At 57.3% G+C, this 26919-nt stretch overlaps 9 protein-coding genes across 9 annotated transcripts; 4 read left to right on the top strand and 5 right to left on the bottom strand.

Moving 5' to 3' along the window:
* Positions 1-1287: 1287 nt before the first annotated feature.
* On the top strand, positions 1288-2856 carry GLRG_09997 (uncharacterized protein; the record flags this gene model as incomplete). The annotated part of the gene is made up of 1 exon (XM_008100682.1): positions 1288-2856. The coding sequence occupies one exon, from the start codon at positions 1288-1290 to the stop codon at positions 2854-2856; it is 1569 nt and encodes a 522-aa protein (XP_008098873.1).
* Positions 2857-4044: 1188 nt separating this feature from the next.
* GLRG_09996 (BRO1-like domain-containing protein) lies at positions 4045-6860 on the top strand (the record flags this gene model as incomplete). The annotated part of the gene is made up of 4 exons (XM_008100681.1): positions 4045-4296; positions 4381-5086; positions 5139-6381; positions 6431-6860. The coding sequence occupies 4 exons, from the start codon at positions 4045-4047 to the stop codon at positions 6858-6860; spliced, it is 2631 nt and encodes an 876-aa protein (XP_008098872.1).
* A 1472-nt stretch (positions 6861-8332) lies between these two features.
* Positions 8333-9684, top strand: GLRG_09995 (uncharacterized protein; the record flags this gene model as incomplete). Its single annotated transcript, XM_008100680.1, has 3 exons — positions 8333-8540; positions 8621-8673; positions 8731-9684. The coding sequence occupies 3 exons, from the start codon at positions 8333-8335 to the stop codon at positions 9682-9684; spliced, it is 1215 nt and encodes a 404-aa protein (XP_008098871.1).
* A 1664-nt stretch (positions 9685-11348) lies between these two features.
* GLRG_09994 (uncharacterized protein) lies at positions 11349-12587 on the bottom strand (the record flags this gene model as incomplete). The annotated part of the gene is made up of 2 exons (XM_008100679.1): positions 11349-12248; positions 12327-12587. The coding sequence occupies 2 exons, from the start codon at positions 12585-12587 to the stop codon at positions 11349-11351; spliced, it is 1161 nt and encodes a 386-aa protein (XP_008098870.1).
* Positions 12588-13396: 809 nt separating this feature from the next.
* On the bottom strand, positions 13397-15049 carry GLRG_09993 (uncharacterized protein; the record flags this gene model as incomplete). The annotated part of the gene is made up of 1 exon (XM_008100678.1): positions 13397-15049. The coding sequence occupies one exon, from the start codon at positions 15047-15049 to the stop codon at positions 13397-13399; it is 1653 nt and encodes a 550-aa protein (XP_008098869.1).
* An 831-nt stretch (positions 15050-15880) lies between these two features.
* Positions 15881-16908, bottom strand: GLRG_09992 (3-oxo-5-alpha-steroid 4-dehydrogenase; the record flags this gene model as incomplete). The annotated part of the gene is made up of 3 exons (XM_008100677.1): positions 15881-16477; positions 16563-16766; positions 16825-16908. The coding sequence occupies 3 exons, from the start codon at positions 16906-16908 to the stop codon at positions 15881-15883; spliced, it is 885 nt and encodes a 294-aa protein (XP_008098868.1).
* Positions 16909-17734: 826 nt separating this feature from the next.
* GLRG_09991 (uncharacterized protein) lies at positions 17735-20494 on the bottom strand (the record flags this gene model as incomplete). Its single annotated transcript, XM_008100676.1, has 1 exon — positions 17735-20494. The coding sequence occupies one exon, from the start codon at positions 20492-20494 to the stop codon at positions 17735-17737; it is 2760 nt and encodes a 919-aa protein (XP_008098867.1).
* Positions 20495-24215: 3721 nt separating this feature from the next.
* GLRG_09990 (DnaJ domain-containing protein) lies at positions 24216-25371 on the bottom strand (the record flags this gene model as incomplete). Its single annotated transcript, XM_008100675.1, has 2 exons — positions 24216-24754; positions 24831-25371. 2 exons carry the CDS (start codon positions 25369-25371, stop codon positions 24216-24218), a joined length of 1080 nt encoding a protein of 359 aa, XP_008098866.1.
* An 892-nt stretch (positions 25372-26263) lies between these two features.
* Positions 26264-26782, top strand: GLRG_09989 (uncharacterized protein; the record flags this gene model as incomplete). The annotated part of the gene is made up of 2 exons (XM_008100674.1): positions 26264-26339; positions 26421-26782. The coding sequence occupies 2 exons, from the start codon at positions 26264-26266 to the stop codon at positions 26780-26782; spliced, it is 438 nt and encodes a 145-aa protein (XP_008098865.1).
* Between the last annotated feature and the right edge of the window lie 137 nt (positions 26783-26919).

Genomic DNA, 26919 nt, shown 5'->3' with positions numbered 1-26919 from the left:
TCTCTCTGTCTCTCGCTTCCCAGTTCCTAGCCCCCCTCACCTATCCCTGCGCTGGTTGTGCACACTACCGCATACACTATGTATGTGAGGAAGCAAAGCGAGACACAGAGAAACAAACCAACTAGTATGTATAGCTAGCTAGCAGAGGGAGGAGCGACTTCTTGTTTTGCTCGCTCAATCAATCCTGTCTGTCTCTTCCTGTCCAGGTCCCTCTTTTTATTTTTATCCCGCGCCGTGTCATCCCACTCCCGTTTCCATACCTACTACCGAGTATACATAGTACTGGTACCATTCATTCCCTCCTGCCCCATCATCACTCCAACCCCTGCTCTTCCTGTCTACCTCCCTACTGCTACCACTACGGAGTACAGTATGCTCCATACCCGTGTCTAAGATGTAGTATCTCATTCCAATCTCACACCCCTCCCCCCTTGCCTTTGAATCTCTCGTCCCACCCCCGTAGTTGTCCCCCCCCCCCCCAGTCTGTCACTCTTCGCCGAATGGAGGGACTCCTCTGCCTAGGTCGTTTATCTCTGTCTTTCTCTCGCCCACACCGTCTTCCACATACAGCGGTCCAAGACCTTGCCATCCATCATCTGGGACCCGTCTCTCCTAATTACCCTAGCCTCCCGTTCAGAAGTGTACGCACACTATTCGTACGCCTTGCTCCAGCGGGTCCTCTTTTCCTTCTTCCAGACCTCTTTACCTCTTCTTCCCTCTCCTCCCGCCCTTCCCCTCCAGCTCCTTTCCTTCTCTTCCGTTTTTCCAGCTCACGTCACCAATCTGGATATCGCCAGTCTCTCTGCTTTTCCTGTTTCCTTGCGGCAGAGATTCCCATCGATAGCTTTCCCGATCACCTGCCGGTCCTATGATCGTGTCACTCGCTCAAAAGCACTCCTAGTTGCTATCTTTAGTACTCGTGTTTTGTTTTCTGCTTCTTTTTCCCCCCATGCCGGCTTTCACTTGAGAACGCGCCGCCTTTCCCCCAACCAGCATACCTTTTGGTATCGTCGAGCTCTTGTTTGAAGTCGCCGCCGCTCGTACATCACGCAAAGGGCATACTCGACTTCTCAACAGCGACCTCTCATCGACGACCACGTGTGTTTTCACCTCCACCCCCGATTTCACCAAGAACGACCCCCACTCACAACCGTCAAGCTGGACGCCAAACAGTCTACAGCTTTGTTCCAGACAATGGGAGCTAAGCTGCCCGGTTCGCATCACGCCTGCAGTATGCGTAATCCACTCGCCAGAATGCTGCTTTTTGCAGTCGTCATATTGGTCATCATGGCCCTGACCCTTCGGAACGACGCCATCGACGTTCGCGGTCGTATCTTGAAGACGGGAGCCGGCGTCAAGTCGTCCATTGCACACCAGCAGCCCTTGGATGCCGTCAAGTCCCATGGGTCCTCGTCTCTTTCCGACAAGATCCCCGCCGAGCCCGCCCCCTCGTCGACTCACGTCATGAACTGCAACGTCGACACCGACCACATCAAAACAATCAAGGAAAAGTATGGCCTCGCCGACAAGATCCACTACTTCAAGCGCTACGTCACCTTCAACCGCAAGCCCATCCAGCGCAAGGGCTACACCCTTTTGGAACAGGACTTCCTCCCCCAGAAGTTCAAGACTGTTGATATCAGCCAGTCGTACGCTCCCGAGGAATGTGTCCCTCCTCTGGAAGTTCCCGTTACCCAGTCTCCCTACCCCGCCACAGTGAACGCTTCCGACTTCATGTTCGCCGTCTCCACCACCTACAAACGGTTCAATGACCCCAAGACGAGCCCCATCAAGGAGTGGTCTCACTGGCTTACCGACAGCAACGGCAAGTCCAATGGCGGCAAGCTTCTACTGCTGCTTCTCGACGCCACCGACACCGAGCTCAAGGACGCCAGCGATAGGCTCAAGAGGATTGGTATTGACGTTGACGTGGCGCACTCTGACCCGACCATGGAGATGGCCGTCCGCTACCTGACTCTCGTCCCCTACCTTTACAACCATCCCGAGCGGAAGACGAGGAAGTGGCTTGTCACTTGCGACGATGACACCTTTTTCCCCAGCATGCACGGTCTCATCGACAAGTTCGCCACGTTTGACCACCTGGACCCTCTTTACATCGGAACCCTCTCCGAAGACGTCAATGCTATTCACCGCCACGGGTCCCAGGCTTTTGGCGGTGCCGGCGTCTTCCTCAGTGTCCCTCTCGCAGCCGCCGTCAACCAGCTTTACGAGTCATGCAAGACGGAGCAGAAGGTCAAGGAGGCCAATTCTGGCTGGGGTCCCCAGGGCGATATTCTTCTCCGCAAGTGCATCTACGAAAACACCGAGGTCCGCCTCACCAACTTGTGGGAACTGTGGCAGCTCGACTTGTACGGCGATCCGGCTGGCTTCTACGAGTCTGGCATCAAGCCCTTGAGCTTGCACCACTACAAGGGCGGTGGCTGGCACTTCGCCAAGCCTTTCCAATCTTCAAAGGTTGCCCACGCTTGCGGCGAGGACTGCTCCTACCAACGGTTCATCACCGCCGACGATTTCATCATCGCCAACGGCTTCAGCATAGCCCACTACCCGCAAGGCATCGACTTCAACCTCGACCAGATGGAGCGAACCTTCACCCCCGCCCCCGATGACATTGGCTGGAACTTGGACTACATGTTCGGTCCCCAGCGCAGATCTCTGCATAAGACCGGCCGCAAGATCGCTTGGGAGCTTCAAGAGGCCCACGTGCAAGAGGATGGATCAGTGCTCCAGGTCTACACAAGGAGAAAGGATGACGAGCGCTGGGTCGAGGAGGACGGCGAGCCCATGAGCAAGATTGACGGTGTCATCGAGCTTGTCTGGATCCCCTCTACATGAAGTGGCCCCCCCGCCGTGCATGACGACACGATACAGGCTGAGCTCGTTTCCGCGACTTCACGCCTCATGATACGAACGGTCTGATGATTCTGGCTTTGCGAGGGTTGAACAGGAGGGAAAGGCACAATCTGCAGTTCGTCTCCAACGTTTCGTTCCGTCCACCCAGGACAACCCCGGCTTGTTTTGGCACAAGAAGACATCGGGCCGAAATGGCACGCTTCCTCTCTTGGTCTAGGCGTCAGCAGCAAAACAAAGCCGGCAATATCAACAGCTCGTATTGCCCGGGGCCGCCGCATTCCATCATCACGGATAATACGACAACGCCCCTGGACAGCATCATAATTATAATCCGCTGACCGTGATATATCCTTACATTATCATCAATAACCTCTTCTATTCGACCCACGCTACAGACATTTGGCATACAGCTCACATTGAGCTTGCGCGTTTGAGAACGATAGGGAGCTTTGCTATTGAAAGCATTCAGGCAAACGCCACTTTTTTTTTCAAATTTTACTCATTTTTCTTTTTACTGCTGTGGCATTGCACATAGAATTGGATTGCTTGGACGGATCTTGCGATCGGTACATAGACCCGTGAGCGACAGGGCCGGGACGTATGGAGTCATGGTCAGGACGTTGGATGTCCTTTTTTCAGAAGTCAACCACGAGGTTTGATAGCAGGTGCAAGGAAAGGCAGCCGACTGTTCCTTCCAAAGTTTATAGAACTAGTGTACCAACAAATGATACGAAGAGGTTGGAAATACTTCAAAGCAATTTGATTGAGTACATACGGTCTCGAAATCTTTGCCTCTCATGGGAACACATATTCAAATCCTAGGATGAACAGTTTTGGCCTTGTCATCCAGGCAAAAATGATAGGACTGCCAGCCAGCCACTAACTAGCCTTGAAAGAGTGTCAGCCACGACCCACCCCCACCTGGCCGAAGTCAGGTCAAGCCACATTGCGCCCGAGCCCCGCCAACGTCAGTTTGCCTTGGCGCAGCGTTGGGCTGCTTCTTCCATGTTCCGAGAGATGAAGTCATGAGGCATTCGGCGTAGCTCGAAGCTCCTCCAACGCCTCACCTCCAGCACTCCAAGGCGTCTTCGTTCAAGATGACAACGTGAGTTATCCGTTGCCCCCGCTATCGAGACCTGAACAAAGGTTTGCTGACTGCTCTCTTGTGCCATGCCTAGCATATCTAACATCCTGTCGCTGCCCTTTCGCAAATCCACCCACCTGTCGCTCTCCTCGACGATACGACAGTACATCAACACCAAATATGACCAGCACCCAGACATGTTCCGTCAGGACCTCGAGGTCATTGACGCCCTGCGACGGGATGCGGTTAACGTGAGGGAGCCGCACCCTAGTGGCGTCAAGAAGCTCCAGGCCTACGCGGGGCAGCTGGTGTGGATCGGCGGCAAATTCCCAATTGACGTACGTCTCCTCGGCGCTCTCGCAACAGTACGGGGGGTGTTTTTTGTCTCTCCCTCTAGGATACTGACATAGCTGTGCTCTTAGATTGGCGCCGAATTCACGTGGTACCCGGCCCTGGGCTACAACACCGAGCGACCGATGGTGCGGAACAACCTCAAGTACGAACTCATGAATATCCTCTACAACCTCGCCTCCTTATACTCGCAGCTTGCTGTTGCGCAGTCGAGAGGTGGCGAAGGGCTCAAAACCGCCGCCGGATACTTCGCCTCGGCGGCCGGGGTGCTGGACCACATGCGGAAGGAGGTATTGCCCGAGCTGCGCATGTCCGACCCTCCCGAGGACATGGATGCCAATACCCTTGAGTCGCTCTCGTACCTGCTCCTGGCGCAGTCCCAAGAGTGCTTTTGGCAGAAGGCCGCCATGGACGAGTACAAAGATGCCATCATCGCCCGACTGGCCGCCCGCGTGTCGGATCTCTACAACTTGGCGGGGGAGGCCGCGATGAAGAGCGAAGCTATCAGCTCGGCTTGGATCCACCACATGAGCGCGAAGCACCATCACTTCGCTGGTGCCGCGCAGTACCGTGCCGCGCGCGACTGCCTTGAGAAGAGGAGATACGGTGAAGAAGTCGCCCGTCTGCAGGACGCTGTGGCCTGCGTCAGCGAGGGTATAAAGGAGAGCAGGGGCGGCTACCTTAACAAGGCAGTGCTCGAGGACCTGAACGGCTTGAAGCGCAAGGTCGAAGAGGACTTGAAGCGGGCCGAAAAGGACAACGACGTGATTTACCTTCGTGAGTGTTGATGGACCCCGTGGGGGTGAGCATAGACTGACCCGTACTCAAGAGCATGTCCCGCCAAAGTCGGAGCTCAAGACTCTCGACAGAGCCAACATGGCTGTTGCCAGAGTGCCTCTACAGGTGGCAAACCCTTTCGATTACGTCGGAGAGCAGGCCGAGTTCGGCCCTGCACTCTTCACTAAACTCGTTCCTTTCTCTGTCCACGCCGCCATCACCATATACGAGCAACTTCGCGATCGGATAGTTAACGAGAACATTATTGGACAGATGGAGACGCAAACTGAGAAGCTTCATGCCATGCTGAGCTCCATCAATCTACCAGGCTCGCTGCAGGCTCTAGAGAAGCCGCTGGGCTTGCCCCACAGCTTGGTGCATCATGCGGAGGAGATACGACAAGCGGACGCCATCGGCCGAATCCAACGAGCGTTCTCAGATATCGACAAATTGCGAACTGCCGATCTTGCGGTCTTCAATGAAGGCAAGGCGATCCTTGCTGCGGAAGAAGAAGAGGACAACCGAATGAGACGCAAGTACGGCACTGATCGGTGGTCAAGGCCCGATAGTCGAAGTGACCCTCAGGGAAGCCGGTTCTGGGCCCAGGTGGCAGAGATTGAGGGCTACTTTGCGAGCAGTACGAGCAGCGATGCTGTCGTGAGGGACAAATACAGGGAGGTGCAAGACATGCTCGAGATGCTCTCTGGTTCGGATCGGGCGATCATGGACTATGTGCCTTCCTCCAGGCGGATGGACATTCCAGAGCCCCTGAAGCCGGTGATAGGAAGGCTTCGCGGAGCTTACAACGATGTCCTCCGTCTCGAGTCCAAGAGGAGAAAGAAGGCGGACGCGCTGCGAGAAAAGGCCAGGACGGACGACATCAAGCCGGATATCCTCAAGGAAGCAGCACGTCTCGAGAGGACGTACCCGACGACGGCTATCGTCCCGGCGCACTTTGAGGACTTCTTTGAGAAGCGTCTCGACAAGCTGTACGACGCTGAGATTGAGGCCGTCGCCAAGGAAGAGGATGAACAAGAGCGACTGATGTCGGAAGTGCAGAGAGTCAACCGGGAGTTTGAGAGTCAGAAGAAGAACTTGTCGAGTGGCAGCCGCGAGCGCGAGCAGGCGCTGCAGAGGCTCGACAACGCCTACTACAAGTACAAGGAGATCGTCAACAATGTCGATGTCGGACGGAAGTTCTACAACGACTTGAGCAAGGTGGTGGGCCCGAATTTCCGGGATCCAGTCAAGGCATGGGCTGCAGAGCGGCGGATAGACGCCAAGAGCCTCGAAGAGTAAGTCAAAGTTGAAGCTCGACGAACCCCTTTACTGACTATGTGCTAGGGAGATCAGCATGCCGCCACTCGGTTCCCTCAGCATCGGCAGATCACCGGTCCACTCTCCGACCGGCTCAAACTACGACCCGCGGTCTCAGTCCTACTTCAACGCGAGCGTAGTCCCCGGCACCGCACCGCAGCAACAGCAGCAGCAGCAGCAGCAAGGCTCTGCTAGACACTCACCCGCAGAGGCTCATATCCAATCATGGGCCGGCTCGACTGTTGAGCCGCAGCACCCGAGACCTGGCGCCTCCATGGCGGGCATGTGGCAGCCCGACATGGGCATCAAGTTCGGGGGTCAACCCGGCGGCGCATCGGTTCCGGCACCGGCATCAGCCAACGGACAGCCGCCGGCTCAGAACATGGCGAACCAGCCATCGCAACAGCAGCCGCAGGGGGGCACTTGGAACCCCGGCTCCGGGATCAAGTTCGGATAGGACACGACACGATTCCCACCGCCCAGGGGAAAGAGGCAGTAAGGTTGTCCTTTGGTGTATTTGGTCTTCCGGCGAGAGAAGGCGGGCGATCGGGTTCGGCGTTGCTGGGGGGATTTGCGTCGTCTCACTCAATATATCATAGCTCCGTCACAAAGCACGCTTTGCTTTGGGTGGGCAGTGAATTGCAAAAACAACTAGACAGCTCCCGTTGCCTTTACGGGATCAAGACGGTAAAAGGACTTGGTGTTTACAGACGAATGGCATCCTGAGTCGTTTTATTAAAGGGGCTAGAGTCCTTGTAGATGTTTTGTTGTAGCCTAGATTCAGACAACCTATGTTGCACTCTATCCGCGCCACATGCACGTCTGAAAACCTGGCCGCGTGTTTGTTATTGTTGCGGATGGCGTGTGTCTGCATACTGCCGACCTGTGCAGCGCATGGTGCCAGAGCATATAGCCGTTGGAAAAACAAAAATGTCTCCTTTGGCTGGGTGGCCTAGGTGGGACGACATTCTGAGGTTGGATACGGCGTGTTTGAGTTAAAGAATTAGGCACGATAACTACTTTCAACGTACCTTTGTTCCAAGGGGTGTGAATGCAAACCACCCTCCTCCTCGCAACATGAAAGCCCAATATAAGCAACTTCGACTTCACCATCCACTACATACAACCATACCTTTGGAAAACTCAGGATCTCCGTCCGCGCTTCCATGTATAAGCCAATGAGTCCTGCCTTCTTCCTTTGTTAACCGCCTTATTGCTGTTTGTAGCGTCATCATGCTGTTGATGTCCTATGGAACGCTTTGATGCAGTACTCAGTCTTAGATATTAAGCATCAATAGATGTACCAAACAGAGGCTCTTAAGTGCCAGCGTTTGTTGTTGATGAGTGCTGGGGGGGGGGGGGGGGGGTCACCTTAGTTGTCACAAAGGTTCTTTGGCAGGCAGTAGTCGGTCACGCGGGGAGCTACTCCACCTGCCTGCTCACCAAGGTACCTGCAGGCTAGGGCCTACCTACACAGGCACTCAACCAACAGCCGCTTCCCTGGGAAGGTGCCAACCCTTTCGCAACTTCAACTTTTCCTCTTCAACCTCTTCTTCCTCTTCATCTTCATTCTCATCCATACTCTATCTCTCCCATCATCGGATGAGTAGGTGACGAGAGATTGCTCTCCTCGCCCATCATCGGACGAGTAGGTGACGAGAAATTGACCCCAACTTGAGACTTCAGACTAATATCTTCTCATTTAGTCTCATCAAACATGTCCGGACCGTCGGACCCGGTCGCCGGGAACGTCAACACGGCCAGAATCAACAGGTCGTTCAACTTTCTTCGAGACTTCTACACTCGTGTAGACGTCCACCACCCAACGGTATCTGACGAAGAAAACCTCAATGTCTTTTGAACTCCGATAAAATGTGCTCTCCGCCTCGCCCAGGCTCGTCGGGATATCTCGACGAGCACCAAAGAAGAATGGCTCTGATCCCCCAGGTGCAAGCTGCCCTGAGGGACCAGGGTTATGAACACGTGGCCCTAGCCCCTATGTGGGCTGCACTATGGACCATACCGATCAGTCAAGTAGCTTCTCTACTTGAAGATTTGCGAGATCCCAGTGTAGCGATGCTTCTAGAGGGCCAGCTGACAATGATCAACAATAACTTTCTGAAATTTCTGAAGATTTGTAAGTCCTCTTACCCTTTACCCGATGGATGGCTCCAGATCAAGCTGACACCTCTGCTGTTCGTGGAAAGGCGACCAGAGACAATGATAGTAATCGTCACCGTTACCAACGAAGCATAACCGAGCGCGATCAGGTAAGTACTAAACCTCACTACCACTTTCGTTCTGTGCTAATGTGGGCTGGTTTACAGGCAGCCGAACAGGATGGACAACAATGCGTAGTCACAAAAGCCCCAGACCCCCACAAGTGCCATATCTTCCCGTTCTCGGCGTTGAACCATCAGGATTATACGGGGGGTAGCTTCCTGGTATCTATGGCACGCTTTTGGGGAGAGGATCGGATTCGCACACTTTCCCGGAAGCTGGGCGGGCGTTATGCTCCTGGGGCCACCAACAACATGAACATTGTTGACACATGTGCAAACATGATATCGCTAAGTCCACAATTGCACGACTGCTGGTTGCGGGGCTACTTCGCCTTCGAACCGATGGGAGAAGCCAGGCGTTTCGACGGCCAGTACAACACAGGCGCATCCACTCCCACCGTATCCGAATCTACAAGAGCCACCCCACCCAGAGCTGCCAAAAAGCTCAAGCCACTACCAGAGGAATATTCTATCCAACTACGCTTCCATTGGTTGAAAGATACAACTATCCCAACTCTGAAGTCGCTGGTCGACTTTTCAGTAGACCCTATCACCATCTTCAAGCAGCCGGTTCCCAATCAGCCGGATCCCAAGTGTTATCTGGCAGCTGTCGATCTGTCAAACTGGCGGCCCGTCGAGAATGGTCAAATCATCACCATTAAAGCTCAAGAGCGTGGACTGTTACCCGACTACGACATCCTGCTCCTGCAGTGGGATGTGCTCAGAATGTGGCGTCTTGCGGGCGGTGCTGACCCCGAGATATACTCCTTCGATAGTGACGATGACACCGACGAGGATCTTGCTGTCACTGTCGGGAAGACCACTGAAGACAGTCAAATGCAAATGGTCGACCAACCACATGATACCTTCCGGAGGCGAAATCAAGGTTCGTCCGAAACAGCCGTCACCAGCAATCAGGATCTATACAATCCTCGTGGCAATTACAAAGGTGATGATCCGGATGCAACCCCGCCTACCGATCAGGGAGATCTTGCCTAGGAGGCAAGTAACACAACGGAAGGCGGGGCGCAGACGAAGGCCTCCCGGAGGCAAAACCAACGTTCGTCTGACACAGCTGTCGAAAGCAAGCAGGGTGTGTTTGATCCTTCTGGCAATGACGAAGGTGGTAATCCAGATAAAACCCCCCTTGTTGACCAGGAAAAGGGAGACAAGAAGGTCACTTTTCATGAGCCTAGAGTAACAGGCTCGACGAGGCCAGATGAGAGTTCAGATCCGAACAAAGTCGGCAGCACCTTATCTTTGAGGAACCGGATGGGCTCCCTCAACCTGAAGGGGACAATCCGAAGGTCTTGGAGCCGCATCAAAGGCGAGACCAAACCCCGGGCTGACTCTCGAGACCCATGGCGCAACACACCTGCCCAGAATGCGGGCTCGACGGGTCCCTTTCCATGAAGCAAAGAGTTTAGGAGACGCACGAGAGGAGGGTTTTCACAAGAGAGATCATTAGTGGCAGAAGGTAGCAGGTTGTCGTTGTTTTTATTAATTGACTTGATTTCATTCCATGACGGACCGTCACTTTCATCTCTTCCGTGTATTACTTATCAGGTACGATCAGACGGAATGAATCGTTCCTCATCTCATTCTCCCGTGTAAATACGATAGGATGGAATGTTTACACGACGCCGGGAGTTTCCGATTATCAGAAACGCTCCCGAACGCGGAGCACCCCGTGCTCCCTCAACCACACAACAAGCTCGACGATCCATCGCTGGCAGTTCCAAGTCCGGGACACATTGTTTACCGGCCGTTGCTGGATCACTTGACGTACGCGGTCCAGATGCCTCTAGCAAATCCACCCAGCCAATACTGAACCAAGGTAAAGACGGGCGTTCTGGGGTTGCACGCCTGAGCGCTCATTAGCCACATAGTATCCCCGGCCTACAATTTCATCATATGCGTCTAGACATGGACAAAAAGGGGGAACCAGGAATGACCATCCCAAATCTTGAAACCGACTCAACCAGCCACGGGATTTAGGAACTGGGTCCGCAACAAGAACCTCCCTCCCCTGTTCCTTTATTGTAGGGCTTGGATCAGGGTCTTCCGGTTCCGTCCAGTGTACCAATTTTCTCTCTCACAACCGGAGTAACACTTGCCCTACGACGTAGCTTTGACAATGGCGTCAGAGGCGTTGGTAATTGAAGTTCCTCGAACAAAACACGCTTCATCTATCAAACTATACACAACCCTTCCCTCCCGAGCGCCACTTTTTGGTATCATTTTCTGTATGTCGTTAACATAGCCCACGCTCCATCCACAACGATATAAACGGAACCACCCCAAGCTCCAAGCTCGACTACAGAATCGGATTTTGCAATAGGCAAACCAATACATTGCAGGGCTCACTGGTCGATGGTCACGTTCCTCTCCTCCCACCACTCATGTAACTGGGGGACGGCCGAGCACAGCATGTTGATCGGCGTGTCGAGGAGGAACCGGTCAATCTCCTCCGGCACCATGCCCTCGACGGTGTCCAACCGGTAAATGTCAATGCCGTGATCGCGCAGCATGTTCGAGAGCCTCTGTGGGATGTCTGGCACCCGGAAGAAGTAGAAGCTTCTCTCCAGAAGCCCGGTGCCCGACATGTTGTTCTTGATCTGCTGCGTGCTCGCTTCCACTGCGAAAAAGAAGAAAGGAGAGGATCAGCAAAAGACAGTTGGATAGCCCACGGTTTGCGGGTCGACATGTACACAAAACAAGGGAGAGAGAGAGAAAAAAAAAAGAAGAAAAAAGAAGCTGCACTTACACACGCCGTACTTTTCCATCTCCGTCTCCGTCTCCAGGATGCGGTACTTCCCAAACATGGGGTCGGTCGTCTCCAGCTTCCTCGAGTGGACGTGCAGGTTGTACAGGTTGACCTCGAAGGGCCCGCCGTGGGCGGCCCAGACGGCCCAGAAGTCCCGGCCGTGGGCGGCCTCGACGTGGCGGACGAGGTCGTCGAGGACGGCCCTCTCAACCATCCACTGCTGGCTCTCGAGGTTCCAAAAGTCCGGGCCGAACGTGTCCTCCGGCAGGCGCAGCACGTCCGCGGCGCCCCTCATGATGGCCCGCATCGAGTCCCGGTTCGCGAGCCTCGACCGCCACACGGTCGGGGCCCGGGCGTAGGCGCCGAACGAGCGGCGCGCGCTGAACGGCTGCACCACGATGGACTCGGAGTCGACCCACAGCGCCCAGTCGTAGTCGAGCGCCGCCGCCGCCGCCAGCTTCTTGATCGTCTGGTACTGGAACTTGCCGCGCTCCCGGAGCAGCGCCGACGTGTCGTCGGCCGTGATGTTGCCGCCCGTCAGCGTGTGGAACACGGGCGGGAGAATGTCGAAGAGGTTGACGATCTCGACGTTCGGCCTCGACCCGCCCACGTTCCCCGGCGGCACGGGGAAGATGCCGAACCTCTCCCCGCAAGGCGCCAGGTCGTCCAATGCCGAGCGGAAGAGCTCGTGCTCGGACGAGTCGGACACGATCACATGGATGTTGATCTCCCTGTAGTCAGTGCAGAGGCACATGAAGGATTGAAGAAACTCGATGGCGAGCGGTATGTCCGCCGTCTGGGCATCCCCGGCAATTAGTTGACGACGATTTTCATCGAGAGTTGGGCCGGGAGGGGAAAGGGGGGGTAGGCCTACATAGGTTGGCAATATGAAGGAATACTTGAACCCACTGAGATCCGGCTCGTTCTGCATCGACGAACTTGCGCCATTGCTGGGGCCGTTTGGGTTCGTGAGCGTGTCGACGGCGCTTCCGAATAGGGAGGATGTGTAGACGTCGGAGTGCAGCCACACGCTGTAACCGAGAGCTCCCAAGAGGAGAACGGTGCAAGTGAGGCAGCTCAGGTAGAGGAGGCGCGCATCCCTCGAACACATGGGAATGCCGTTGGACAACTTCATTGTCGATACCGTGACTGCGGAGCCCTGGGACCGTTGGCGTCCGCGACCCCGACGACGAGCATATAACGGGCACGACCCAAGGGCTCTATAACAGACTGGAGAATCGATACGTCCCTCATGGAGAGCCACAAGGGAAACTGAGACATGGGGGAGCTGATAAGGACGGCGGAAAGAAAGGGAAGGTTGATGGCTTGGTGGCAATATATTATTATCGTGACTGTCTCAGCGGCGGACACGCTGTTTCATATGACCAGTCGGTTTAGCTCGAGGGTCTGTCTGAGATTCCGGTACTTGAACTCTAGCGTTGTCTTTGCAAGGCAGGGTCACGCTCAGACCTGCATCCAGAAATCCCAAGTTGTCTTTGAGTTCTGAAGGGTGATTTCTAGCCCCCACGGGCTCGGTGTCGGCATCCTATACACACACGCCATACGAAAGCTCGTGATCATCTACTGGGGCTCATAGGTAGCTCTATTTACCATGTTTCAAAGAACACAGTTATAGAGATGTGTAATTATATGAGAGAGAACAAAAGTCCTGGTCTTGGTTCACAACTTACATGAGTTTCAACGCTTCTCCCGTCACGTATGCAGTCTTCTTCTGCGAGTTCTGGTTTCCTCTTGAGACTACAGAGTAGGTGTACACGATACGAGAGGATCATTCTCCGACGATGCAAGACCAGTGGCAGATTCTGGCCATTACAGAGTCAGACGATCGCCTCATAGTCCCCCCCTCTCCTTCGTTCTTAGGCCCACGAAGCGCAGGATCCAAAGACTCCCTTTTTTTTCCCTTCTTTTTTCATTTTATTCTATTTACCGCTCGTCCCCGCGCGTCCCAGCAGGGCTCTTCAGCTCCAAGTACCGCTCCCCCACCGGGACGCTCTCGTAGGCGTCGCGGAGGCCGGCCCCCTGGTACCAGTACGCGACGACGGCGTAGAGGCACTTGTTGGCGCGGCCCCAGTTGTTGGGCTTGTACTTTTCAATGTAGGCCTCGAAGCTCTCGCGGAAGGGCACGTCGTCGCACACGTGGAAGCGGCAGACGGACGTGTGCCCGTTGGCGTCCAGCTCGACGTGGGGCTGGCAGGCGTAGGCGCTCTCGAAGGCGGGGAAGGGCGGCTCCGCGGCCCACGCGTAGCCGACGTAGTCCTCGGAGCCCGTGCCGAAGGTGGACGGGAACCGCTCGCCGTCGACGAAGAACTTCTCGTCGCCCTCGCCCCACCACCAGTCGACCGACTTGCGCCCGCCGACGCCGTACCACCAGTCGTCCGCCGGCACCTCGGGCTCTTCCCAGCGGTTCCAGACGTGCATCTGCACCCCGCAGAACCGGCCCGGTCCGGCGCCGCCGCCCAGCATCAGGAGGGGCCAGTCGATGCCGCGGCCCTCGCGGGCGGGCTTCTCGAGGAACGCGTCCCGGTGCCACTTGGCGTGGAACCGGAGCATGTCCCCGGCCGGCTTCTCGAGCGGGCGGTGGCAGACGGTGAACAGCAGCCTCCGCTCCTCCTCGCCGTCGTTGCCCACCTGGATCGCGGCGCGCTCGGAGAAGGGCATGAACCAGTGGCTGTAGAAGCCGCCGCCGTCCGTCGAGCCTTGCGGGAGGGCCCGGTACGTCTGGATGCCGGGGACGCTGCCGAAGAAGTCGCCGAGCGGGGCCCAGACGCTCGGCGACTCGTCATTGTCCCAGGTGACCTGGAAGACGAGCTCTCGCAGGACCCGGGCCGTCCGTTGGGGATCCTCGGGCAGTTCCAGCGGCACGACGCGGATCCCGGTGATGGCCCGGTTTCCCGTGATCTCTCGCACGTCGCGGACCTCCCCGGGAGGCACGGTGACCGTGAGCGTCTCCAGCGTGTCGCCCTTGGCCCGGGGCAGCGCGGACCAGCCGCGCCGACTCAGCTTGCGATCGGCCGCGGCCAGGGCCAGACACGCTTCCCGGTCAAAAGTGCCGTCAAAGCGCGGCAGTCCCGTACCCTCCGGGAACGACGTGTACGTGAAGTGATAGTAGGCCCCCCAGCCGGGCCCGAGGCGGATCTTTGCGTACGTGTTGTACGGGATGGGGATGAAGCTGTTGCGGCCGCGCGACAGCGTCGGCGCGATGGAGGGGAAGTTGCACGGCATGCCCTGGAAGCGGTCGAAGAAGTCCCGAAAGGGCATGTCGACGGCGGGCTCACCATCCTGCTCGTCGTCGATGAAGATCTGGATGCGGCCGACGTCGGGCATAGCGGACCAGCTGCGCCAGATGACGCCGGGCCCGCGCTGCTCGAAGGCGACGACCCACTGGCCCTCTTCCCGGATGACGCCGCCGCCGTCGTCGTTGGCGTCCCAGTCAATGTAGCGGTCCGTCTCGGGGTCGTAGCGAGACCGCCGGTCGTAGCTCGACATGCAACCGCCGCGCTCGCCCGGGGCTGGCGGCTCGGCAAGGCGCTCGAGGTCGTAGAGCCGGCGGACGATGTCGGGGTAGGTGAGCCGCATTGTGAACTTGGATTGGACTCTTGGGGGTTTTGGAGGGCGGTCCAGGCGGCGATGATGTGACCTTTTTCTAAACCAATTGTCTTATAATACAAGGTCGGTGTCAGATTGCATACAAAGGCGTGAAGGCCTAATCTGAAGCTCGTACCGTCCCAACTCGTCTGTTCTCAGGTGCCGCCTGCGTATATCAATGGTGAGCGGCATCTTTGATTCGCTCACTGTTGGGAGTAGTTTGCATTAGGCACGCCCTCCAGAACTTTGATCGGAAAGCATAGCTAAGTTTATATGCGCACTGGGTGGCAACTTCACTGGACGCGTAAGACAATTCTCAGAGCCTCCCTCGTGGGGCTGGAAGAAGAGCTCTTTGCTTGAGCGGAGGGAGGCGTTGAGATTGGTCCCTCACATGGTCTCTAACCTGAGGAAAGCCACGTTGCCCAAGTTGAGATTTGCCATGTATCAACCTACCAGGTGAGACAGCGAAGGACTAGGTAGCGGTATCAAACCAGCTATGAGCGACGGCAAGAAACCCAATGCCCGACCCCCCGGCCCCAGGTGCCATGAGCACAAAGCACGGGGTGGGCTTAATACCGAAGATGGCGTGGTTCACTTATCACAGAAGCAGTCTCTTATCGATACGTACAACTGTCATGGGCGTCGCACAAAGCCAAGTTAGCTCAGCTTGCTTATCTTGCAATCATCATTACATGGCTTCACAGTCAAGCTTAGACGACCACATCGGCTCGCCTAGATTCCCATGTTCAAGAGCTCACAGTCTCTCATCCCTCACTCACTCAGACTTCGTCTGTTCCCGTCCCGACTCGCGCGGCGACTCCCTCAGTAGACTCCCGGGATGATGGTCCACTTCTTCCTTATCTTTTCCTCGCCAAACTGCTCGATGTACCAGCGGCGGCCGGTCCTCGTGCGCGGGAACATGACAAAGATCTCGTTCAGGAAGAAGGCGCGGGCGGGGACGCTCCACCCGGTGGCCATCCAGAAGCCGAACCACTCGACCCACTCGCAAAAGTAGTGCGGGAATAGCATGTGGCGGAAGAGCATGGCATCGGGGATCCGGTAGTGCTTGTCGACGCTGACGGCCTGAGCGCCCTGCCGCCTCTGCTCGCGGGCGACCTTTTCCTGGCGGCGCCGCTCCGCCCGGCGGATTTCGCGGAGCTCCTCGTCGTGCAGGTAGTTGCCGGCGAGCCCGATGTAGAAGATGGCGATGCCGGCGACGAACTGGGCGATGCCGCCGAAGCCGAGGGCCTTGTCCCACTGCGACTGGGTGGTGGGGCCGTAGGCGGCGAGGTAGCTGCCCAGACAGGTGGCGTTCATGAGCTGGAAAGACACGGCCGAGAGGGCGACGACGACGTGGATGGGCGACATGGAGGGCTGGATGATTGGGAAGAGGACGGCGCGGTAGGCGTAGTGTATCGTCTGCGGAAATCGAAATCGTCCAGTCAGCCACATGGACCCCAGCCCATGACGGGTTTCAAAAGAGGTATACGGAGGGGCAACGTACGAATAAGCCAGCGAGCACCTTGTTCTGCCACGGCAAATCGTCAATGCCTGCCTGGCCCGGCAGGGTGTTCATGATGTACAGCAGCGTCGTAACGCCGGGGATTTCCATTAGAAACCAGGCGACGCGGCCGGGGACGTTGAGGCGGCTCTGGACCGACGTCTTGCCCATGCCGTACCAGCTGACGACATACTGCAGGGAGCCGAACTGCCGATGGGAATCGTACGCGTTAGAGGTGAAATGACGGAGAGGATATCCGACGTACCACCGGCCACGAGAGCTGCCACACGGTCGTGATGGTTTCCCAATTCTCCCGCGTGGGCGGGAGCCACCCTTCGATCAGGGGCATGGCGGTTCGAATCCGAGTGGGTCAGTGTCAGATGGAATACCAATTGAGGGGCTTCTGTGTAATTGGATATGGATAATAAATGATCTAGAAAGAATCCGATCTGAGATAGACCTCCCCTCTCGCAAACAATCCGTGCTTGCGTGGTGTTGTGTAGTTGTGTTGTGTTCCGGGAGCTCCGTGCGCCAGAAATTGAATGTTCCTCAATGACATCAAATCGCCGTAATGACTGACGCGGGCATAGACCCCCCCCCCCCTCCAGGGTGGGGGAAAGCCGAGACGAAGACGCGCTAAAACCACACCGCCCTCCTCTCTGGGGCACGATGCAGCGGCGGGGTTCCTGACTCCTACGGTACCTAGGAAGCAAGCTACCTAGGTACCTGCCCTGCCCACCTAGGAACCCCGCGAATCAAATCGGGAGGCTCCTCTCTCTCCACCTTATGTACCTTGCAGCACCCCTTACAGCTCCGATTGGGAGATGCGATGGATGGATGGATGCGCATATCGACTTGCAATTCCGTATAGTTAGGTATAGTCAGTCAGTCACACATTCCGAGAATAGGTAACCAAACTTTATCTTCGTAAGCTCTTCGATTCATCACTTTGACTGACCGTAAGCCATGGTTCCAACGCCGTCCGCTGATACATGTTTGTACACCAATAACAACAACAGCAACAACAAAAAACCTTGCTTGCAACTCTGTCTCTCGCTTCGCCAAGACCTCAAAACGTTCATGCCTGCGCGTGCGCGCGCGCGCGAGAGAGAGAAACCAAACATGACAAAAACAAAAGCGTCCATTCATGAGACCCGCCCCAGCTGGTCTGCCCTTCACATGACGATGCAATCCCTTTCCCTTCCTCCCTGAGAGCTTCCTACCACTCCGCCAGGCCCCATTACCCGGCTTCGACCACCACCCACCATCTGTCGAGGAGGCGAAAGCGGGAATGACGGCCCGGCCCCGTTCCCATACCGCCCCGTAGTCGGGCTGCTCGCGTGATGGTGAGGATGCCCGGGCGGCGGCTCGTACTTGGCTGCCGCTTGTGCTTGCTCGTACGTCGGAGGCGCATCGTCGACCCCTTCATCCGCCGGCCTGTTCACCCCTTGCCGCCGCGCAGGCGCCATCGGCGGTACGAGTGGCCGCACCAGCTGCGGTGGCTGACCCGGTTGACGCCCTGACGATGGCGGCACCGTTGAGCTGCTGTTGGAATTGCGCCGGCTGACGAGCGAAGCCGTCGTGGTGGAAGCGCTCGTACTACGTGCCACGCCCGCCCGTGCAGCCTGCCTATTGGCAGAACGTCTGGTCGTGGGGCCTTGCTGCAACCGCGCCTGCTGCTCAATGTACTGTTCACTCAGCAAGCTCTCTCTTCGACGCGCAGACTGTTCCGCCCTGTGCCGCTGCTCTTCCTCCTCCTGCAGCTGGAGAGCAAGCGCCAAGTCCCTGTCTTCCTGCTCGTGGTTGGGTAGAGGTGTGTCTTGTGGGTTTGGCGGCGCATCGGGCTTCTTCTGACGACCGCGGCCCTGCACAGCCGTCCAGTCTCCTCCGTTTCCCCTCCCAGTGTCGACCCTGAGTCCATCTGCCGTGTTGTTGCCGACGCCCAGTTGCCCGCGGGAGCTGCCCTGCGACTGCTCGCCCTGGCCGCCCACGATGCGGAAGTCACCAGAGTAGTATTCGGTGCGCTCGCCATTCACATCTGCCAGCGATTCCCAAACGACCTCGTCGTGCGTGGCATAGCCCGCGTCGGTGACGAGCACAAGCAACTCATGTGTCGTAGGGTGCCGATAGAGGGTGGAAAAGTGGTCGTTCCGGAAGAGGATGGCAAAGGACCCGGGCTTCATGGCTTTCGTAATGACATCCAGACCCGACCGTGTCAGCTGCGTCGCAGAGGTTTCCAAAAACTCCTTGATCGCCTGGATATCAGAGTAAACCTCCTCTTCTTCCTCTGTCAACGTGCCCAGCTTCTCCTGCAGCTCCTCGTCCCGGAAGAGGAGCGTCTGCACGTCCTCAAACGAGGCAGCCTGGCGGTCGAAAGCGGCATATGCCGGGTCGTCCTTGGACGGCAGCCATCCGTGTATCAGCGGGATGGCAAAGGCAGAGTACAGCGCCATCTCATTGGTATCTTCAAACGTCCCGGGGATCAAGTCGTCGCGCTCCGTCGGGTGCAAGTGTGTCAGCGAAGTGCGCTTGAAGGCCTTGACAATCTCTGGAGTCGGAACGAAGCGCGGGTTCACGTTCATGCCCGTATGGAGCCCCTTGAGGAATTCATAAAGCAAAGACACGTCCGGCAGCGACTCTTGCGTCCTCCTCATGAGCTCATCGACAACGGCGTCCAGAAGGTACCCGAGGCTGATCTGTTCTCGGGAGCGCAGGACCTGAACAAGTGCTGTGTCTGACAGAGTAGCCGGGGTCGTCAGCGTAAGCGCGTTGACCAGTGCCAGCAGCGGACAGGGCCCGTTGGCATTCTGGACGAGGATGGGCGAGATCCGCGGGTTCTTTTCGGTGCTATGGTCGTACCAGGCAATATTCTTGATCTGGTAGGTCTCGGACTTGCTGTCGACGGGGCGTGGCGGCTGCCGGGGCAGTTGACCTTCGTCATTTCGTGGTGGTAGAGCTGGAGGTACCGTTGCGCCTGCAGAGTGCTCAGAGGGTTGGTGGTTCTGCTCAGGTACCTGCGACCTTCCCGGCGGCGGTCCAGCGGGCGGATCAACATCAATGAGGTTCCAATCATCCATGGGAGCGTCCTCGGCAATGGGAGGAGGTACTACGGGGGCGGGGGCTTTCCCCTTGCCCTTTTTCTGTGAACCAGAGTCATCCCACGCATGTTGGGCTTGGGCAACGTCATCCTCGGCCGGCCTCGGCGCCTCTGCTGGCTTCTTTGTCTCGTTCTCCGGCAGGTCGTCCCACGCCGGCGAGGCGGGTTCCGAGGGCAGAGACAGCAGTGCTGGAGACGTTGGTATCGCGGGCAGGTTGGGGCCTTGAGAAGCGGCCCCGGCATTACGCCCCGAGTCTCCGCTATCGCGGGTGGGCGGAGACTGCTGTGGGCTAACGGGTGTGGCTCGTTGAGCATGCTGGTCGAGGGCTGGCTGCCACGGATTGTTACTCATCTCGCCGGTGCTCATCTGCGACAGAGGCTGCAGCGGGGTCATCGCTGGAGGACTGTTGGTGGGCGGCGGTGTTGAGCTGGAGTCTGCCCGGACCTCCTTCCGCTTGAAGGGGTTTGTATCAGATCGTGCTGGCGATGGACCCGGCCGTAATACCAGCGGGATATTGTCTGGGTCGGCCGTTGGCACGCCGGCGGAAGTTGGGGACCGGCTGCCTTGAACATGGTTCATAATGCCATTGCTTATCTGGGGGCCGTGTGCCGCAACCCCGCCTGGCCTTAGCGAATCGGGGACATCTTGGGGTATTGTTTGCTGGTTCAGGGTGGCGGCGGCGCCCTTTTGCTGGAAGTCATGGTCGTAGACACTGTCTGCGTCGGTGGACGGAGAGTCGGTGGCACTCCATAGCTCCTTTCGCATGTCTTGTACGTGGGGGGCGGTGTTGGTGTCGACGTAGCTCTCGTCGCCGGAGACGGGCTTTCGGGTAACCATGTCGACGAGGGTCCCGAGGTCTCGGACTGGGGCGTAGTGGGTTTGTCCTTGTTGGGAATGCGTCTGCTCGTTGGCGAACTTGAGAAAGGACGGAAAGGGCGCAGATCAGGGTATTGTCGGACTGCTACTGCTCGAGTTAAGAAAGGCAGCTTAGCTGTTGGAGCTGCAGGCGGGGGGGTTGGGGTCTGTCGGGTAAGCGGGCAATGAATGAGAGTGAAGCTCCAGGAGGTGTCGTCATTCGGGCGGGCTGTTAATAGAAAAACCTCCGGGTTATTGCAAGCAATTAGGTATAGCCCCGACCGCTAAAACAGGGTCCTGGGGCGGCCGTCGGGCGGGAGGTTGAATGGGGGTGGCTTGTGTCTCTTTCCCCGGCCTCTGGTCGAAATCGACAGTGACGGGTAGCCGAGATGATGAAGCAGCCAGTTTTTGCAGGTTGCAAGAAGGATGGCACAATTTTGGTTTGAGAAGAAATAGAGAGAGAGAAAGGGAGTGTGTGTGAGAGTGAGTGTGCGAGTCTGAGCCTCCGGCTGCAAGTGAGAGAGGAACCTGGAAACCGAAGGAAGCCAAGACCACCTTGGTGCTCTAGCGACAGTAAACGGGCGGCGGTAAGAGCAGCGCGCAATTGCATGCACGCAACACGCAACGCAACGCAACGATGGACATGGTCAGGTCATGGACATGGACAAGTGGCGGTGCACCATTCCCTCCCCCTCCCCCACCTAGGTATCCGTACCCAGTGTGCTTAGGTAGGCAGGTAGGTAAGATACTAGATCGGCTGGCTGTGTATGTACGTATCCCATCCATCCTGTCTCTTTGCCGCCTTACGTTTGATCCTACAGTCTACTTCAGATATGACTTGCACATCACATTCAAGAACCGCCATGGAAGGTGGCCATCAACACCCGCCTCACCTCATGGCGACTGATTGCTCTGGTCATACGCGGACGCCGGCTTGGTTCGGGAGGTCTTCGCAAGGGGACAAACGACAATAGCCTTCGCGGCTTATTCACCCGCGCGGCTTCAATGCGCCGTCAAGCAGGTATTTTCGCCTGTACTGTGTAAGCTTTCCCAGACGCGGGAGCTTCATCCCCCGGGGGCTTGCGCGTCCACTCGCCAATTCGAGCGGGCAAACCCCCCCAATCAGCCACCCGCTTGCCTGAAAGCTCAGCGCGGTGACAGGGAAACTAGGCACACTAAGGACGAGGATAAAAGGCACCGTGCAGGGTATTAATCCTACGTGTATCCGTATTTCAACCATCGAACCAACGTCCGAAATCGAAGACTACGGGGAAAATACCTGGAACAAAGGAAGAAACGATTACCCCCCGTTTGGCATCGGTAAATGAAGATGTGGCGTTGAACGACTCAGCCACATCAGAAAGGGTACGTACTTCCTAGATACACATCTGCTTGCTCCTCCACTCGCTCTTTCCTCCGCCTCCAGCCACTCGCCCACCGCCCCATGGATGGCCCCCGCGCGCCATGACGCAACGGGTCCCGCGGTGCTCCGTGCCCGTCACTTCCGGAACAGGGACAGACCCCGCGTCGCCGTCCGTCGTCCTCCATCTCCGAAGGGGGAGGGGCAGCGCGCTGCTGATCTACCTACACTAACAACCCGTCGCCGGATTACCGGTGCGTGCGTGCTAAGACCAGGCTTCAGCGATGAGGAGGCGCTCTACCACACGCATATGGCCTGGTGTGCATCGTCTGGGCCTTTTCAACTGCAAAGAAATAAAAATAAAAAAAAGCGCCCGAGCCTCCGTTTCAAGACAGGCACCAAAGGGAGGGAGGAGGGCCGCACACCGGCCTGCCTCGCCCACGCGCTGCGGGCCCAATAGCCGGTCACTCATAATCCACTGGGTTTCTTGAAGAGCCGAGTCCCCATCCAGCATGAACTGGCCCGGCATGAAATGCCTCTGAGGGAGTGGGGGAGGGCATTAGTAAAGGACTGGATGATGAGCGCACCCGCGAACCTTGCTCCACTCTCGATTCCGCTTGATTTCCGATCTTTGTCTCGACACCTCTCGAACATGCTTCATACCGCCCGTTCGTGCGGTTATGGGACGGTTTGACGCTAGGGGCGGTCGTGCCTGCATACGCCTGTTCTGTTCCGACACACAAAACGCGTTCCTTATATGCTTCCATCGTGGGGTCCATTCATCGCCCTTCCACCTTGGCGTCCCCTCATCTCTCCTCTCCCTGCTTCAGAGATGGAGAGGCTGGGTCGTTTGTAACGCGGGCTGGCTCACTCAGGACCTCTCTCACTATGAGTAAGGACAGCAAACCTGCGGCCGCGAGGAAAGACGCCGGCGGTCGAGGTCTCCGTGTCGCATGGTCCGAACAACGTTGAGCGCACCTTTGCTTCCTTGTATTAACACTGTGCCCGGCGCATCCTCTCGGCTCTGATTTCGCATTGTGCGCTACAACTCCCAGCTGTCGACGGGAAAGGAGAGATTAAAACGACACGGGAATGAGCTCACCAGGCGACGGCGCTGTACGGTATGGAGATAGGGGTCCCGAACTCTAATTGTACCCTTTCCGGTTGAAATGCTTCCTGGCCCAAACATCCACACCTACCCCAAGCGAAGGAGGGGCTCTGGCGTTGAGCCGGAGAGACTGGAAACCGAAGGTGATGTTCACAGGCACACATATACTGCAAGCGAAGCGCGTTGGCCGTTGCCTTCTCGGCCCGACAAGTTTCCACGCCGAAATTACGGCCCCCTGCGATCGACCCGGCCTTCAGTCAGCGCCAACTGACATACATAGCAGGTCACCCCTTCAAGCCGAGTTGAAGACCCAACGGTGGAAACATGGTTTGAACGGCGTCTGTTTTTTCTCCGATCCCCTCCCCAAACCCTTAACGTCGATCGTTCGCAGTGGGCGCCATCCAAGCAACTCGTCGTGCAGACTTTCGGCGCAGCTCTCTGTTTCGAGCGCACTTTTTTCTTCTTCTTTCTTCTTTTTTCCCCCAGACATGAACATGAACACCTTGACACCGTCGCGAGAAAAGAATCCGTCCTTAGGAGGCTTCGGACGACTGTGGGTGGTTGTTGTGGCGGCCCCGTACGCGTGGAAAATATCCAAGTACTGTTCCCATTCCGAAAAAAGAAGAAGACAAAAAGAGCCTGATAGTCTACACTGAGAGCATCGGATTTCCATCTATACAGGTGCCTATGCGCCCTGCTGGCGGTATGTATCAGTCATCCTGGCAAGCCTAGAGGCTGTCCGTGACGCGTGGTGGTTCACCTAGGAATTTCGATGTGACATGAGGGATAGATAGAATAGAAAAGGATTATACCGTTCACGGTTTTTGGGGGGACACTGCCGCATCTGAGTCCATCCGCCCGGAAGACTCGCACGACACAGCCGACGACGACAACCCACGGGGCCACTGCAAGGACGAAGGAGAAGATGGGATACGGAATATATAGGAATAATATTGTGTCGCAGGAGGGGGGGGACGCCCTGACGCGGACCTTCCCCCCTCAAACAATGCTATGAATCTCTTTCCCAAGAACGCCGAATTAGACCAGGAAACCCGTCTTCTCCTCTCCCCTCCTCTGCCCCATCAACGGCTACCGGCAGCTGTCCATTTCTCAGCCGATCCAAAGGACAAAAACTCCCATTGCTTACACAACCCTTCGGGGGGGATGACCACACACACACACACACACACACGCATCCACCAACCTCTCTATTAGACACATACACACACTCTCTCTCATGACCTCCCCACGCGGAACGTCTCCAGCCTCTTACACGACGGCATCTCGAACGCGTCGGCCTGGCGCATCTTCTCCGGGTCCTGGAAGAACCAGCCGCTCGCCGAGTCGTACATGCGCTGCCGCGCCATCAGCTCGTTCTCGCACTCGAACCGCAGCGTCCGCACCAGGTTGTTCTCGGCCGTCTGGTCCAGCTGGCTGAGCTTGCCCTTGGTGAAGCCCTCGACCTCCTTGGGGTTGACGAAATACTTGACGTTGAGCTTGGGCGTCGTCCGGCCCAGCGTGTTGGCCCCCTTGGGCCCGTCGTAGACGATGCTCGGCGCCGCCGGCCCGCCGCCGCTAAAGAGGCTCGAGATGAGCGGGAACACGAAGAGGAGCAGGATGGGCAGCAGGCCCATGAGCGTCGACAGCCCGCCGCCCTGCTGCTCCGTCGCCTCGCGGGGCCTCCTCCGCGGCCGCGCCCCGCCGAACTGGTGCACCCTGAAGCCCGGTCCGCCGCCAAAGTTGAAGACGAACTGGGGTCCTGTGTCGAAGCCACCTGCACGTTTTTCGTCGTTAGCCGAATCTCCTGGTAATTGTCATCGCACGCGGGCGACGAAAAAAGAAAAGCTCACCTCCAAACGGACCGCCGCCGCCGAACCCGCCGCCCCCGAAGAAGCGTTGGAACATCTCCTCGGGCGTCATCTCCTCCATGCCGCCGCCGCCGCCTCCTCCTCCACCTCCGCCGCTGCCGCCTCCTCCTTGCCGCCTGCCGAACCCGCCGAACGGGTTCTGCGCCTGCGCCTGCCCGAACCGAGAGTCCGGGTCCGTGCCGAAGCGATCAAACTTCTCGCGCTTCTCCTTGTCGCCCAGCACGCTGAAGGCGCGGCTGACCATCTTGAAGGCTTCGTCGGCGTTCTCGTGGCCGTTCTTGTCCGGGTGCGTCAGCAGCGACAGCTTGCGGTACGCCTTCTTGATCTCGCTCTCGGTGACGGTCGTCTTCACCTCCTCAAGGCCGAGGATGTCGTAAAAGGCCGTCGGCGAGCACTTGCGGATCCGCAGCACCGCCGCCTTTTGATCTGCAGTGTACGCCCGACCCTGGTTGCCCTGGTTGTGCTCGCGGCTGCGGGCGCCGCTGCCGCCCGCGTCGGCACCCGAGGCTGTTGCGCTCGGCATGATGCCGTTTTGCGAGTGGGTTGGTTTTTTTCCTGGGTCCCTTTTCTTTCCTTTGTGAGGAGAATGGGTATTGTGTTTTGGTTTCGGTGATGGTTGCCGGGGCAAATCGAAAGGGTGTCGCTATTCGAGTCGATGGGATTATAGTGAGAAATGAGAGCAGGAGTCTCTTCTTTGTGCAACCGAAGAACTGTTCCGGTGTGCTGTGGATCACCGACGGGTTTTCCGTAGTCGTGATATGCTGTTGTCGGCCGATGCGGTGTTGATTGGCGGTTCTTCTGTCAATCTGTCAAGATAGGCGTGGCAAGGCTGGGATGGATGGAGCCCTCCGGATAGACAGTTCCCCCGCACCAGCTTAAAAAGTAACCTAGCTTAGCTGCAGCTAGCTCGAATCAAGACCGATCAATCAACCAGCGAACGTGTCCGAGGGTGGGAGACGGATATGAATACGCGTCTTTTGGTGGTCCTTTTCTCCTTTTTGTGGGGTTCGATAGGTAAACGTTGGAACCGGGAAACCGCGTATGCGTCGCAAGAAAACGCTCGCAGTTGTCCGTTCCTACCAGACAATAGAACAAGACACTCTGCAGTTGTTCCAGCCCACTCAATGGACGTCGAAATTGACAAGGGCCACCGAGGCCCCGAATCCGCGGACCAGATGATTGGATGCGGCTCCGGCTGACTCATCCAAGCCAGGGTCCTGTCTGCTTCCTCCTTATCGATAAGTCACGTCACCACATGGGGAAAGAGCCACTTGCATTCGGAGCTTGGGTAGGTACATTAGCTCTTGACTGGATTCCGAGGGTCGACGCCGAAAAAACTGGTGACGATATTTCCGACCTGCATCACGAGCCCAGTCTTCTTCTTTGCGCGATCGGAACAGGAAGAACCCACGACAATGGCATCCGACAACGGCGCATCGAACACTGAGGTCGCCAAATCCTCCATCTTTAGCAAACTCCACGACTATGGCAGTAGGCGGACCCATCCTTGAGCCCCCTTCGCCTCTGAATCTTTCACGCCCACTAACACCCTCCCTCTCTTTTGCCCGGCAGCAAACCCTCTCCCGCCCGCCATCCACGCGATCCTGATCGCCGCGCTGCACGCCCGCCCCCTCAAGGTCCTCCCGTGCTCCTTCGCGCCCGCTCTCCTCTTCAGCAGCTACGTCAACCTCGCCGGCTTCCCCACCGACAGCGCCGGCTTTACCTGCGCCCTCTCGGGCCTGTACGCCCTCCTCGCCCTGCGCCGCCGCCAGCCCCTGCGAAGTAAGTTCACCGCCCGCGGCCTCGTCCGCGGCACCGCCATCGGCATGGGCTTCGCCAACGCCGCCGCCGGCGCCTGGGTCTACGCCAACGGCGACCGCAAGAAGGACGAGGCCGCGAGAAAGGAGAGGAACCGCTGGGGCGGCGAGGCGTAAAGAACGACGAGGCCGCAAAAGAAAGCAAAAGAAAGGGGGGGGGGGGGGGGGGGGGTACGAGAGCAGTAGCAGCTCTCGTCTCGTTTGCTTATCCGACCCTCGCCTAGCGGTGGGTGGATGTGCTTCACTCGGGCATT

The sequence above is a fragment of the Colletotrichum graminicola genome (assembly GCF_000149035.1).
Source record: "Colletotrichum graminicola M1.001 genomic scaffold supercont1.54, whole genome shotgun sequence".
NCBI lineage: Eukaryota > Fungi > Ascomycota > Sordariomycetes > Glomerellales > Glomerellaceae > Colletotrichum > Colletotrichum graminicola.
This window is presented reverse-complemented; position numbering and strand designations above follow the sequence as displayed.